Source organism: Lygodium microphyllum, chromosome 7 (assembly GCF_053477565.2).
Source record: "Lygodium microphyllum isolate KBCC chromosome 7, Lygodium_microphyllum_v1.1.10, whole genome shotgun sequence".
In the NCBI taxonomy this organism is placed as follows: domain Eukaryota; kingdom Viridiplantae; phylum Streptophyta; class Polypodiopsida; order Schizaeales; family Lygodiaceae; genus Lygodium; species Lygodium microphyllum.
Window position 1 is genome coordinate 97,626,896 of NC_141141.1, and position 13,019 is coordinate 97,639,914.

General features: G+C 36.8%; 1 protein-coding gene across 1 annotated transcript; it reads left to right on the top strand.

Moving 5' to 3' along the window:
• The first annotated feature begins 5,697 nt into the window (after positions 1–5,697).
• On the top strand, positions 5,698–10,063 carry LOC148033741 (NAC domain-containing protein 12-like). Its single transcript, XM_087682351.1, has 5 exons — positions 5,698–5,861; positions 6,691–6,875; positions 7,993–8,306; positions 8,538–8,732; positions 9,009–10,063. The coding sequence occupies exons 2-5, from the start codon at positions 6,716–6,718 to the stop codon at positions 9,582–9,584; spliced, it is 1,245 nt and encodes a 414-aa protein (XP_087538477.1). The 5' UTR covers positions 5,698–5,861; positions 6,691–6,715; the 3' UTR covers positions 9,585–10,063.
• The last annotated feature ends 2,956 nt before the right edge of the window (positions 10,064–13,019 follow it).

Consider the following 13,019-nt stretch of genomic DNA (forward strand, 5'->3'; position numbering starts at 1 on the left):
TAATCCTTAGCATTGATGGAGGGTATGGCAAATTTACATTATATGTCATGTTGATAGTAATCGAGATAGTAATGTGTACATGGTGATCAAGATTGCCACCTAATAACATCCAAAACAATTTTAATTCCTTGATAAGCAACCATTTTCAAAAATAGTAAAAATTTATAAAATAGTTACACATTATCATAATCTTAATAGTCTAGGATACCAAAATGTTGTGCACAATGTACCATTGCTTATGTGAATATAGAAGTGGAAAGTTAAATTGTCTCATCCTCCAATTTTTGTATATACAACACACACATCCATGCATGCACATATGTACGCAAACATACACACATGTGACTTGTTACCAATGAGCTTAAGCTTGTTACCGGACTTGGATATAAGCTAGTATAGCATGGTCCTTACAAGGCTTCTTGGCTATTTGAATAAGCTTACCTTATCTCATGGGTAATGTTGGGTAATGCTTTCTCTTTTGTGTTGGATGACATCATGTCCTTTCCTTGGAGAATGGGAAAAGAGATTGTAAGATGAAATCATAAGCATAGAGCCTATAATGCCATTGTTGAGAACAAACAACCAAGATGAATAAGAGGGAGCATGGAGGTGTGTGCCAAGAGGCTAAAAGGTGGGAGGGAAGGGGGGGCATTGTGCTAATACTTGAGGTACGGATACAAGTTGCAAGTATCCTATAGAGAAAACAATATAAGCTATATGAAAGTAAGAAAGGACATATGTGAGGTTATATAGAATAGAAGAAAGTGTGTCTCACGTAGGCTCAAGTATACAAAAAGAAAGAAACATGTATGGAAAAGAAGAAAGGACACATATGTGATGTTATATGGGAAAGGAAACAAGGACATATCACGTTGGCTAGAGTAAAATGGAAGGGTGGTGGTTTTATCGAGGCATGAAAAAGGGGGGAATGTTTTATCTATATGTTGGGTTCCTCCAAGTTCAAAAAGAAACAAAGCATATGGGAGCACATAAAGCTACAATAGAGAGAAAAAGCAAAAGTTATTTTTTGGTTTTGTGGTAGAGGACACTGAGTGGGGCCCAAGTTACGTGGTCAGTAGTTCATGTGTAATGAGTAACGCTTGATTTGCTATATGCACTTGAGCAAACCCTAAAATGCATGGAATTTCAATACATATCTAGATGCCATGCTTTGATATCATCGACCTTTTGGTATAATTATGTGTGTGTACTGATACATATGCTTACAAAAATGCTTAAACGAATGATTTCACAGACATATACTCTCTCTAATTAGAGACAACCTTAATAAGGCCAACTTGTGCATCATACACAACAATGGGTAGTTAGGTGTGCCTATTTGTACATCACCAAGGCTTATTTTCAACCTACCTTGACCAGTGAAGCTTCTCCCACCTTAAGTATCGGGCAAGCTATTAAGAATGCCATAAGGAAATTATGTATATATTGCATGAATTTAAATGAAGGGGATTTCTAAGGAAAGGAAATGAGCTCAAATTTACTCATAAAGGGATATTTTATTTTAGGTTTTGAAAAATTTAGCCCATTACGTAATGAAAATTTTATGATTATACAAAGGGTTTATTTCTTATTAATTGTATAAGTAAGGTAGAGACATCAATTATCTAACACTTTTTAGTGCAATGCATTTTGGTGTTATCTTGATTATTTGGGTTGAAGCCCACTAGCACAAAGGCCTAGCGTGGAAAATATCGCTCCTCTTCAAGGGTGAAAGCTCAGGTGAAAGGCCCCTCCAGGGTCTTCCACCCACAAGTGAAACATCCCCTAAAGCCACCTAGTTGCGGCCTTGTGCAACTTAACAATTCGATTGCTACTCAATGGCTAGTTATTTGCCAACTATACTTCATGTAGCATGACATTTGGTAATCTTATCATAAATGAATCAGCCTACTATGGGCACGGGCAAACAAAGCACAGATGCTTAATCTAATTATAAATGAATCAGCCTACTATGGGCATGGGCAAGCAAAGCACAGATGCTCATATTACATCCATTTCTTCATTTTTAGATGTCCCCCTCATTAGTTAGGGTGCAAACATTTGAAAGATACAAGGTTCAAGAGTGATAGTTGCATTTAATGCTACGATTTGCGAAGATATAAGGCTGAAGAGCTATTAGTTTTATGGTATGTGATCATATTCTTGGCTCGAGTACTTGGATCAGACAGATCATATTCTTAGTAGTGTTACTTGGATGAGATGCAAGAAACCATGTGTGTAGGGATGGTATGGTGTGCATAGATAGCAATGGGTTTGGGCATCTAAAGGTTCGGCTTGTGTCTATAACAACGGGTTGATGTGTATGGCAAATATGGCTAGGGCACTACCTGAGTCTATGGAAACGGGTTGGTGTATCATGGGCTCTCTCTCTCTCTCTCTCTCTCTCTCTCTCTCTCTCTAAACATTCCTGAGGCTGTCGCATTGCTTTTTCTCAAAATTCCTTAGAAGAAGCATTCGCCTTTTTAATGGGGCGACACCCGCATTAAAGCTGCCAAAGCGAAACGGCTTTTCCTTTCGAGACCTTGATTGATTTTGATGCGTGCTCTACCTTTGCCTTATTTTGCCCCCCCTTAAGATCCTTTTTCTTTGCATAAATCACACTTGTATGGCAGCCTTTCCCACGTTCAAGGCTTGCTTCTCTAAGGTGGTGGTCCTCCCTCCACACTTTGATTGTATCATCTCAAGGCTTTCCATCAAAAGACAAACCCATAATTGCTCAATAAAAGGCTTCTCATGGATAACAAAAAGTTTGAGGAAAATTTCATCATCAAAAGTAGTCCTTTGTGACCTAAGAAGAACCATGAATTCGCAACCCCGGAAAAAACCATCCACATAAACCACAAGGGTAGAAGCATGATAAGGTGGATCTAATAACAACTTAGTGGGCACATTGTTCTCAAGCACTTAATTTTATGTAGCGATCAAGTGCTTCATTTTAGGTGCTATCATATGGACTTGAAACTCATGTGCTTACTAGCTCAAGCGAAGGATCCTAATCTACTTTTTCTATCAATAGTCAAACAATGAGGTTTTCACAAATGCCTGCTGCTCCCTTTTTTGTTAGTGTGGATGTTAGTGATGGTAGCTATCACACTACTAGTGTAACATCTTATCATGCTTCTATTAACTAACTTTTGATACAATACAAATCAACCAACAACATATTTTAGACAACATGACCAAATGTGATATATGTGTATAAGTTTGCACATAACATTTTAATTTCATTGCAGGCTTGTATTACTTAACTCTTGAATTCATTTTAACAATACGTAGAGCCTTTATATTGTGTATTTGCATCAGTAAATTTTAAAATAGACCAAGGAAAACCACTTATACTTGGTATTGAATGTTATTATGAAGCATGCCCATTTTGTAACTTGACTCTTTCCATTGTGAATTGGTTGCTGCAATTTCATGGATTTCTAGATCATATAGATTGGCATATTTTCCATACTTCAGTACAAGATTTGAAGTGCTTATAGTTTTCTAGATTGTGCTTCCTATTTAAGAACTCCGCTACTCTAGGGACTTTTACTTTACATCGCAATTAGAGGATAGTGTTTAACCCAGTAGTGTGGCTCGCATCAAATTCATATGATAATTTCTTAAGCCATCTTTTAGAAGTTAGGTTAATTTCGATACTAGGTCATAGACTACACATCAAATGAAAGTGGATCTAAAGACAATTATATTATAGACACTTAGTTGCAAAGTTAAGCTAATATCTATACTAGGTCATGGACTATACATCAAATGAAAGTGGTTCTAATGACAAGTATATTATAGACATTGAGGTGCATATATTGTCACTATATTCAAAAGAAGCAATATGGTCTTCCAAAGTAAAGTCCAATAATCTAGAATTAGATGCCACCACTTTCCAAGTAATATAAAAATGAAAGAAATAACAAGCAAGAATAATGAGGTCATCAAATCTTTTAGTTTCCATGAATAATAAAAAAGAGAAATGGAAATAGCCCTACCTAGCTTCAATAGCAAGCAATAACCTTTATTGAACCACTTTCACACAATGACTACATGTTTGATACTTTTCCATGATGTTTATTGGGAAGCTAGATTGGGTAATCCAAGGCTTACAAACTATAAGGATCATGCATCACAATATTTGAGCCTAAAAGATTGCCTTCCTTTTTAAGGTATGGTGGCTTAGAATGTTCCATAGACATAATGAGAAATCCTTGACATTGTACATTTTGTCCATGTACAACAAAAGTTCCTTATTCATTTAGATTCCTCATTGTTTACATGGTCTATGTACTTAATATCTCTACATTAAACATTGAATATCAAAGTTATTGCAAGCTTTGGACACAATACATTTTGCCATTTGCATCAACACTCTAATGTGAAGGACATCTAATAGCATAAACTTTGGTAAAGTTAATAATCAACACTTAGCAACTAAACCTTTGATTGATAAAGTGTTGGATTTGGAAAGAAAATTGATTTTTTTGCTAAAGTACTCAATTTGCAATACATCATGTCACACACATTTTGGAAATTGTAAGTTTATATTGGGATAAAAATCCAAGGCAATGCATGCCCTTCATTCTTTCAAGTTCTAAAGCTCTAAACACCAGAATTAATATATCTATGATCAAGTCCAATAGGCCCTCCCTACTCTTATTTCTTATCAAGGCTCATCCATTACATAGTTTTTATTAAGCTCACAAAAGAGCTTAAGAAGAATTGTAAATAATGAAATGCAAGATTTTTTCAAGCATTGACTATTTCCATTGATTTTGAGATTTAGCTATTTATGGGTGGATTCCAAATTATAGTTACTTAGCCATGATAAAATCTCCACAATTTATAGTTGGCAAATCCTCAATATGTGTAAGAACTTTATCAAGGCATCAAGGTAAAATAGAATCACTTCTTCAGGTGAGTGAGGTATCAAGAATGAAGCCAAATTTAACAAACTATATATTATTCACTTGCTTTTTCTTAAATTATCACCTTATATTCTTAAAGGTCATGAAGGCATTGTAGAGGAAGTGTGTGGTTGAGGAAAGATAATAAGATGCTATAATAGAACTTTGGAGGAGGTTTTAAATTATAGTTTGGTTTCATGCATGCTATAAGGAATGTTGGGAAGATGTGAACATGAGGGAAGACAACAAGTAGCATCAGTGAGCGATTATAGAAACGATTAAAGAATGTGGAAGATGTCCAACTCAGAAAAGGAGGCACATGGTCTAGAAACTTTGAGGGGATGCCTTTATTCCTTATGCTAGGTTGGAATTCTTGTGTGTTTGATGAAAGGAATAAGGCTCAATGAAAGGGGGTTGAGCGAGTTTTATCAGTGCCAATATGAACATGGTGAAAGGAGGGGGTGCAAAAGTTAATATAGGGTGCATAAAGGAAGGTGAAAGGGCCTAATAAAGGTTAATTTTGGAAAAGCTAGCATAGAAAGGAGAAGGAGAGATGGGCCATGAATGTTTCCATCAATAATTGAGGGAGGGAAAGTCTGACTATAGAATAAACTTTTGCTAAGCATAGCATCATTAGGGGGCTGAGAAACAGAGTTAAAAAACTGGGAGAGAGTGTTTTGTGAGGAGGGTTAAAAAGAAATAACCTCACTTAAGGCATATGATAAGAGTTAGCCTTAAGGTGGCTATAAATAGTGGGAGCTGTGGCATTGGTTGCTTCCCCTTTACTTGCCTATAGCACGTACTGCATCCTCTCTCTCTCTCTCTCTCTCTCTCTCTCTCTCTCTCTCTCTCTCTCTCCACCATAGCCGTCAACCTGTGATTATTAAGGTGGCTGGCCCCTTTGACATCGTGCGACCTGGCACACTCACAAAACTCTTCCTGGTAAATACTCAAGTCTCACTAATATATCGTCTCTTCATACAGCATATAATTAATCCTGCAATCCGCTCAATATTACAGAGACAGTTGCTGATTTTTCCATAGATCAGTACTTGACGATACATGATCTCACCATAATTTACTTGTTATCACTACGTCGTTATCCGCCTTGATTCAACAGCATACATTTAGTGATCAGTGATCATCATCAGTAGATCATAGATAACGATTCAAATAAAATATTAGCATCTTACTATTATGCCACTAAATCCGCCACAAAATACAACCTGTGATCAGTAATTACTGATCATGCGCAGCTGTGTATCACGTATAAATGCTTTCCTTTCAACAGAACACAATTATTTACATTAATTATTGCTTGATAATACTGAAGAGACTCATGTATATACAACACGATAATTAGGTTACATCTCTGGATTTCATTCTGAGAGGAATTGTTTCACAGCAGAAATTAATGGACAAGATTATATCGTTTTGATGGTGATCATACAATCATGAGACAATCCATCAGCTATTTTAAAAATATGGCAGTATTATGGAATGTATTTTTAAAATAAAAAGCATACGGACATCAACCCACAATCCGTTATCCGACATATAGATTTCTGCAGGATATCGCCGCTTTATACAATTGCTTTACTGTGTTCCGGGGCTTGCGTTGGTTTGAATTACTGAGACTGCGCCGATTTCTCGAAGTCAGCAAAATCATAATAATGCATTATATCACATCTCTCGAGATTGGGTTATAGAATCAGATTTACTAATCCTTTGCTTTTGCTGTGATTGACATGCATCACAAAACGTGCCACAGACAAAGCGGATCGCGATAATACAGGATGTCGGCTGCATCTCAAGTTCCGCCGGGCTTTCGCTTCCACCCTACCGATGAGGAGCTGGTGAATTACTATCTCAGGAAAAAGGTTAATTTTGAGAAGTTCGACCTCGACGTGATCAGGGACGTCGATTTGAACAAGCTGGAGCCGTGGGATCTGCACGGTACAATCGATTACCCGCCATTCCTTCATCTTCTAACAATACAAGTAGATGACCATGCCTGATCACACTAAGAAAATCGCTCCATTACTCTTTTAAAACATAATGCGGGGCATGTGACTTGTTCATGGGAGTTGGGTGAGCCTTAGCTCAGTTGGTAGAGGTGGCTGTGTGTGTCTCAACCGGTCTACGGATCAATTTCTCCTAATTACTGTGTGGCTTCGTGACACTCGCCGTCCTATCTTTAAGGACAGTACCCCCAAGGTCTTTGGGTGATGTCCCAATTCTCCCCATTAGCTGTAACTCCTCGGACTGCCTTCATAGATTCACCAAGACAAAATCATCCATCCTTCATCTTTTAATATTAATCCACCACACCTAAGACGAATGAATTGGAAAATTGCTCCATTGACTGATGCATTCTCAAATCTAAGTAGATACATTGATACCCAAATCCTTCACCAATGCAAGACAAAGCTAATATTTGCTCAACTTCAATCCTCTACATTGATCTAGAGTTTGGTACAACGTTTGCACCAATCATCTCTATCAACCTCCACTTTGCCACCTTTCTCATCACGAAGGAGGTAGCTTGTTTTGTTTGGAAACCTAAGGCTCAAACACAAATGCATTGAGAGAGAGAGAGAGAGAGAGAGAGAGAGAGAGAGAGAGAGAGAGAGAGAGAGAGAGAGAGAGAGAGAGAGAGAGAGAGAGCATTCATGAAGCATGAGTTAGCCTTTGTGAGTTTTGAAGTTGGCTACACACGTAATTGCATTGTACATAAGTGGCAAAGTTGTGTCTATACGTTGATCTCATCATAAGGATGCTTCACCAAATATCCACAATTTATCTCATACATAGTAACTTGTGTATACCAATTTTTCTTAAATCAAGTTAAACATGGTTCAACCAAGCTTTATGCCCCACTTCTATGCCTTGAAGCTATTTTTACCAAAAACAAATTTTGCTGTCATAGGCTTGAAGTTCCACATGGCATGTTGTGTGACCAATAAATATATTGGTTCTAATATAATCTACTTAGTTTCTTATGTAACCCACTTCCACCTTTTGGAATGACATTCACTAACCCTCAATCACTTCTTTATTGTGTTGTAAACAGAGCGATGTCGAATTGATGCATCTCAACACACAGAGGAATGGTATTTCTTTAGTCATAAGGACAAGAAGTACCCCACTGGGACACGTACTAATAGGGCTACTGCAGCTGGCTTTTGGAAAGCCACTGGTAGAGACAAAGCAGTTCACACTGGTGGTGGCTTCCAACGTATTGGAATGCGAAAGACCTTAGTATTCTATAGAGGAAGGGCTCCACATGGCCAGAAAACAGATTGGATCATGCATGAGTATCGACTAGAGGAGTCCTCTCCAAGTGATCCCTCACCAACATCTAGTTTTGCCACGTCACGAGGCAATGTGAGTCTAACAATGCATGCATACAACTTCTTATTATGTACATGGATGCTTCTTTTGTTAATCCAAAAATACAAAGTAGGTACTCATTGCATAACGAGTTCTTTACACAACAATTTTATAATCAATTTGGGTTGTATTCAAGGTCAACACATAAAGTTGTTCTTTGAGGTTCTATAGAAGTTTTGATTTCACAACTTCACAAATATAGTAGCTTATAGTGTATTCATACAGGAAGAAGGTTGGGTTGTGTGTCGAGTATTCAAGAAACGAATGCACCACCATAAGCCTACTACCACGGTCACCCCTGTTCATCAAGACCAACACCATCAAAGCCATACATTCATGAACCATGTTACCTCAGAAGAGGAGCAATCAAGTTTAATTGACAACTTTTCCCATTTAGACTACTATCATAGTAGTCTACAGGTGATAGATCTTTTACCTTGGTTACATTCCTTTGTGTTTCTAACTTGAATGGAAAATATACGTGTGAGCCAAGCAACCAATTGTGCACATCATTTTATAATGTAAATCAATTTCATTATGTTGGGCTAGATTCAAATAAAAGATTAACTAATTAGCTTGTGAATAACTAGCATCCTTCCATAATCAATTGAACTTTTCATCATATCCTAATAACATCAACATTGTCAATGGTTGTTAGACAATTATATGAATACTTTTTTTAATGCTAACATGCAGGCTGATATCAACATCCATGGGAGTGCAACCACAATTTTGAATAGTTTTACTTGCAAACCAGAGGTAGTTGATTATGATGAGGATGGCCATTTTCTTCATTTGCCTCAATTGGAGAGCCCCAAAGAGACAAGTGACAATGCACCAAATTATTCGCAAGATAAGCACCATGCCTATAAAGGAAGAACAAATTATGTTGAAAGTTTGTATTGTAAGAGGTCTCCTGCATTTTCATCATCTTACTCATTGATGATGCCCATGGATAGTGCATTGCCTACATTAGATACTAATACATCAATATGTACAAAGAGTCTATTTAGTTGTGAAGACTCACTTGCACGAGCCTACAATGAAGAAAATGATGAATGGGGTGTGTTTGAAAGCCTTAAACAAGAGATCAAATACAACCCAAATATTGATCATGAGAACAATGAGTACCAATTCTCTAACCACAACAATCATCTTGTCACTCCATCTAGCTTTACTTGTAATACAACTGATTTACCTTCCTTGCCCCTTATCCATGCAACAAAACAAGACCCTTATCCTGACTCGGATGTTTGGAGCTTTCCAAAATGATAGAATTCTTCCATTCCTCGTAACCATAACCAATATTTTCTTATTACCCCTACTTACCAATCCCCCATGATTTCTTAAGCTTAATGATGAAGTCGATTAGTCCTACTATCTAACTCTCATCTAGAGTGCCTCTCTCTCCAACAACTCACCATGCCTCTTCTCAGCCATTGCCATATCCACATGGGATTCATTAAATTTAACCTTAAGATGAGATCCTCAACATTGTGTGTGCATGCTATAAATTTTGCAACACTTTGCCCCAAGTTGAACACATGCACGAATGATCCTTACCATATACCCAAAAAGCTCAACACATCCACCTGTGTAGCTTCATACCATCAAATTCTTCTATGCATCCACCCTTTTTATGTGTGGAGCATAGGTCAAACCTTTTCCATAAAACTCCATTCTTTCATTAGGTTTAGAGGTATTGTTACAACAAGCACATACTTTTCAAATTGGTTATAACTCAAGTTTGGCAAGACCCAAGCTTGATAAAAACCATTTATACTTCTCTTTCTTGTATATTGAGAATAATACATTTTTCTTTGTTTTTTGTTTCTTACATTAAAGTGGAAATGTGTGCTCACCAAAATCTTCATTTTTAAGCATGATTGTGAAGAGATTTTAGAAAGCATGTTACTTGTCTGTATATTTCATATTGTTAAAATCTACTTGTAGTTGAAGAGGGCAAGAGACCTAGAGGGAGAGTGTGTGGATGTGTGTTGGGAGAAAGGGGTAGGAAGGAAGGAAGGGAAGGAGAGAGAGGGTCCACCTCCAAAAATTCAAGTGTATCAAGTAGGCTCACTAGGAGAGGTGCCACATTTGATAAAATGTAGATGCACTTACACTACAAGATATAGGTCATATACTAACATAAGACACAATTATTCATCTAAAAAATTACCCCCATCGTTGCTATAATTGCTAGTATACACGTCTCAATACATACTCACTATGCTCGTCACTATTTGTGACCCAAATAGCAATGTTTTATGACTCCAGTAGCAACGAGTGCAAATTATTTGCGATGTGAATAGCGATGGTTGCAAAGGGGGAATTTTTTTGAATGGTAGAACTATATGCCCTGCTACCCTTCCAACCACATGTTATAAATTGAGGATACAACTATTTTTGAAACACATAGATCTTAAGATGCTAGAAAGAAAGGGTTCATTGTGAGAGAAATATTTTAAGCTAGATAAAGGGTCAAAACATGCCAAAATTCATCATTTTAAAGCAAAAATGCAAGTCCATTAGAAGTAGTAGAGGCAGATCCAGTCATTTTAAGCATTCATGAAAGACAAAATTTAAAGTTTCATATGAAAATAGTTTCTAAATTTTAATAAATTTTTTTGAGAGGTGGGAAAAACAATGTCAAGTGCCAAGCAGTGCAAAAGTCCCAAACAAGTGGGTAGAAATTTTCAGATCTTGATCTAGAGGTCGGACACAAAAGTTAACGGAATCGCCAAGCTGTGTGAAAGGGGATTTTTTTAAAGGGAAGGGGTGTGACCCTAGGGCCCTCCCCTCCCCAATTCTTCATATGGAGGGGGCGAGGGAGTTTTTTTTAATGGCATGAATAAAAAAGAATGAAGGAGGGTGCAATATTCCAAGAAGAGAAGGGGGGGGGGGGGGGAAAGAGACAGTTAAGAGAGGCTATAAACACTGATAGAAATTGATTCCACCATGATTCTTCTTGAGTGTTTTTCTTTCTATTGCCACCCCTTGCTCCAAAAATGGTGGCATGATAAAAAAGATCTATTTCTATTCTCTCTCTCTCTCTCTCTCTGTGGGGCTGTTCTTGTGGGAATAATCAAGAAAAGTTCGAGTTGAGATATGGATGTCTAGCTTGAACGGATGAAGATAAGATGATGCTGATGTTGAGATGTAATGACTAGCATTGAGTAGAACCTGATTTTGAGTCAATTTTCTGGTCATATATGCAACTATAAAAATGTAAAAGGCAAAATCTCGATAAGTCTCATTTTTAATGAAATTTTGATTCTTTTTTATATTTAATCATGGAAATGATGTGCATATGGCATAGAATTTGAAATAAGCAAAGTATGTGATGTGTTTGAGTGATGTCATAAAGAAAATGTAGAATCTAACACCACATCAATAAGAAATTAATTATCTAAAATACAAAAAAACACATAAAATGAAGTAGTTTTGATAATAATTGATAGAAATGGTGCATGTGAATGAAATAGTGTGTCTTGATTGTCATGGTTAGTCTTTGCTACTATGTGATAAAAAATTACAAATAATGAGTATTTATAGTAGAAATAACTAAGAGAAGTTAAGAAAAAATAGTTTAAAATTAAGAAAATATAATTTTGAAATCTAAAAAATGGAAAAAAAGAGTAGAGCATATTTGGATGCATGGTGGGCTATAGGGCATGAGGTTTAGCATCAATTTACACCCATTTTTATGTTATAGTGGTTGTTTAGGGGGTGTTTCTATAGAAAATTGTCGCATAATATGACAAATGTTACATATGAGGAATCAATGTGCAATGAGGCTGAAATGTCAAGTCTATTTTCATAAAAGAAATGAATGATTGTACATTAAAGTCCAACACTTAGGTTTCTTGAATATCTAAATGAGCAAAAGCATGAGTTAGCCCGGTTCTGTAGTCTCAATGTCGCACTACGTTGGGGAAAAGCATGAAAATAATATGTTTGCACAACATGTGGTTGATTTCTAATTAAAATTGTTTAAGCATGCTAAGGCATGACACATTACATATGCACAAAGCATGTTATTAAAGAAGAACTCCTGGATGCATAATACTTATTTGTCGAATTATTAACTTACGTTGAGCGAAAGAGATTCATTTGCCATAGGTTAGAGCAGTTGTCTTGGGGAAAGTTTGTGTGAGAAAATAATAAATCTCCTGGATCAAAAATATAAATAAAGCAAACTATGTTTTGTTGTTCTTTATGTATTAAAATAGTGCATCCCGGGGCTAATCATTGGGTTATAGGAGAGCCCTAGTAGGGGCCACAACATTCAGCTTTGGGTGTGCCCTTTTTGTGTGTAACAAGGTGAAGTACTCACCTATGCATAGAAAACTCCATGTGCTTGGAGTCAAGATGGGCAAACTGTTAGACTATACTTTGAAACTTATGTCAACAAATGCATTAGTTAGATAAACCATTTTGTATCATCTAGACGCTCTTGGCTGCAAGGCCATGAGAGGAGATAGAGCCAGCGTCAGACCATTTTTTGATCTCTATAGGTGGTGTGTTTGCCAGGAGCTACTAATAAGTGCTAGTTTTTGAACCTTGACATAAGGATCTAGTTGGTTAGTGTATGACAAAGAGTGTTAAGATGGATCCAATATATCCTGATAGAAATCATCAAGCCGAGACTCAACAATAAGAAATAGCGAAAAGGTATTATAGGCATTGAATGTTCTTGGGGAAGTC

Excerpts from the sequence above, each read along its gene's own strand:
- LOC148033741 (XM_087682351.1), top strand. The coding sequence starts at position 6,716 with ATGTCGGCTGCATCTCAAGTTCCGCCGGGCTTTCGCTTCCACCCTACC. Across the intron at positions 6,876-7,992 it reads GGAGCCGTGGGATCTGCACG|AGCGATGTCGAATTGATGCA; the intron begins GTACAATCGATT and ends TGTTGTAAACAG. Across the intron at positions 8,733-9,008 it reads ACTATCATAGTAGTCTACAG|GCTGATATCAACATCCATGG; the intron begins GTGATAGATCTT and ends GCTAACATGCAG.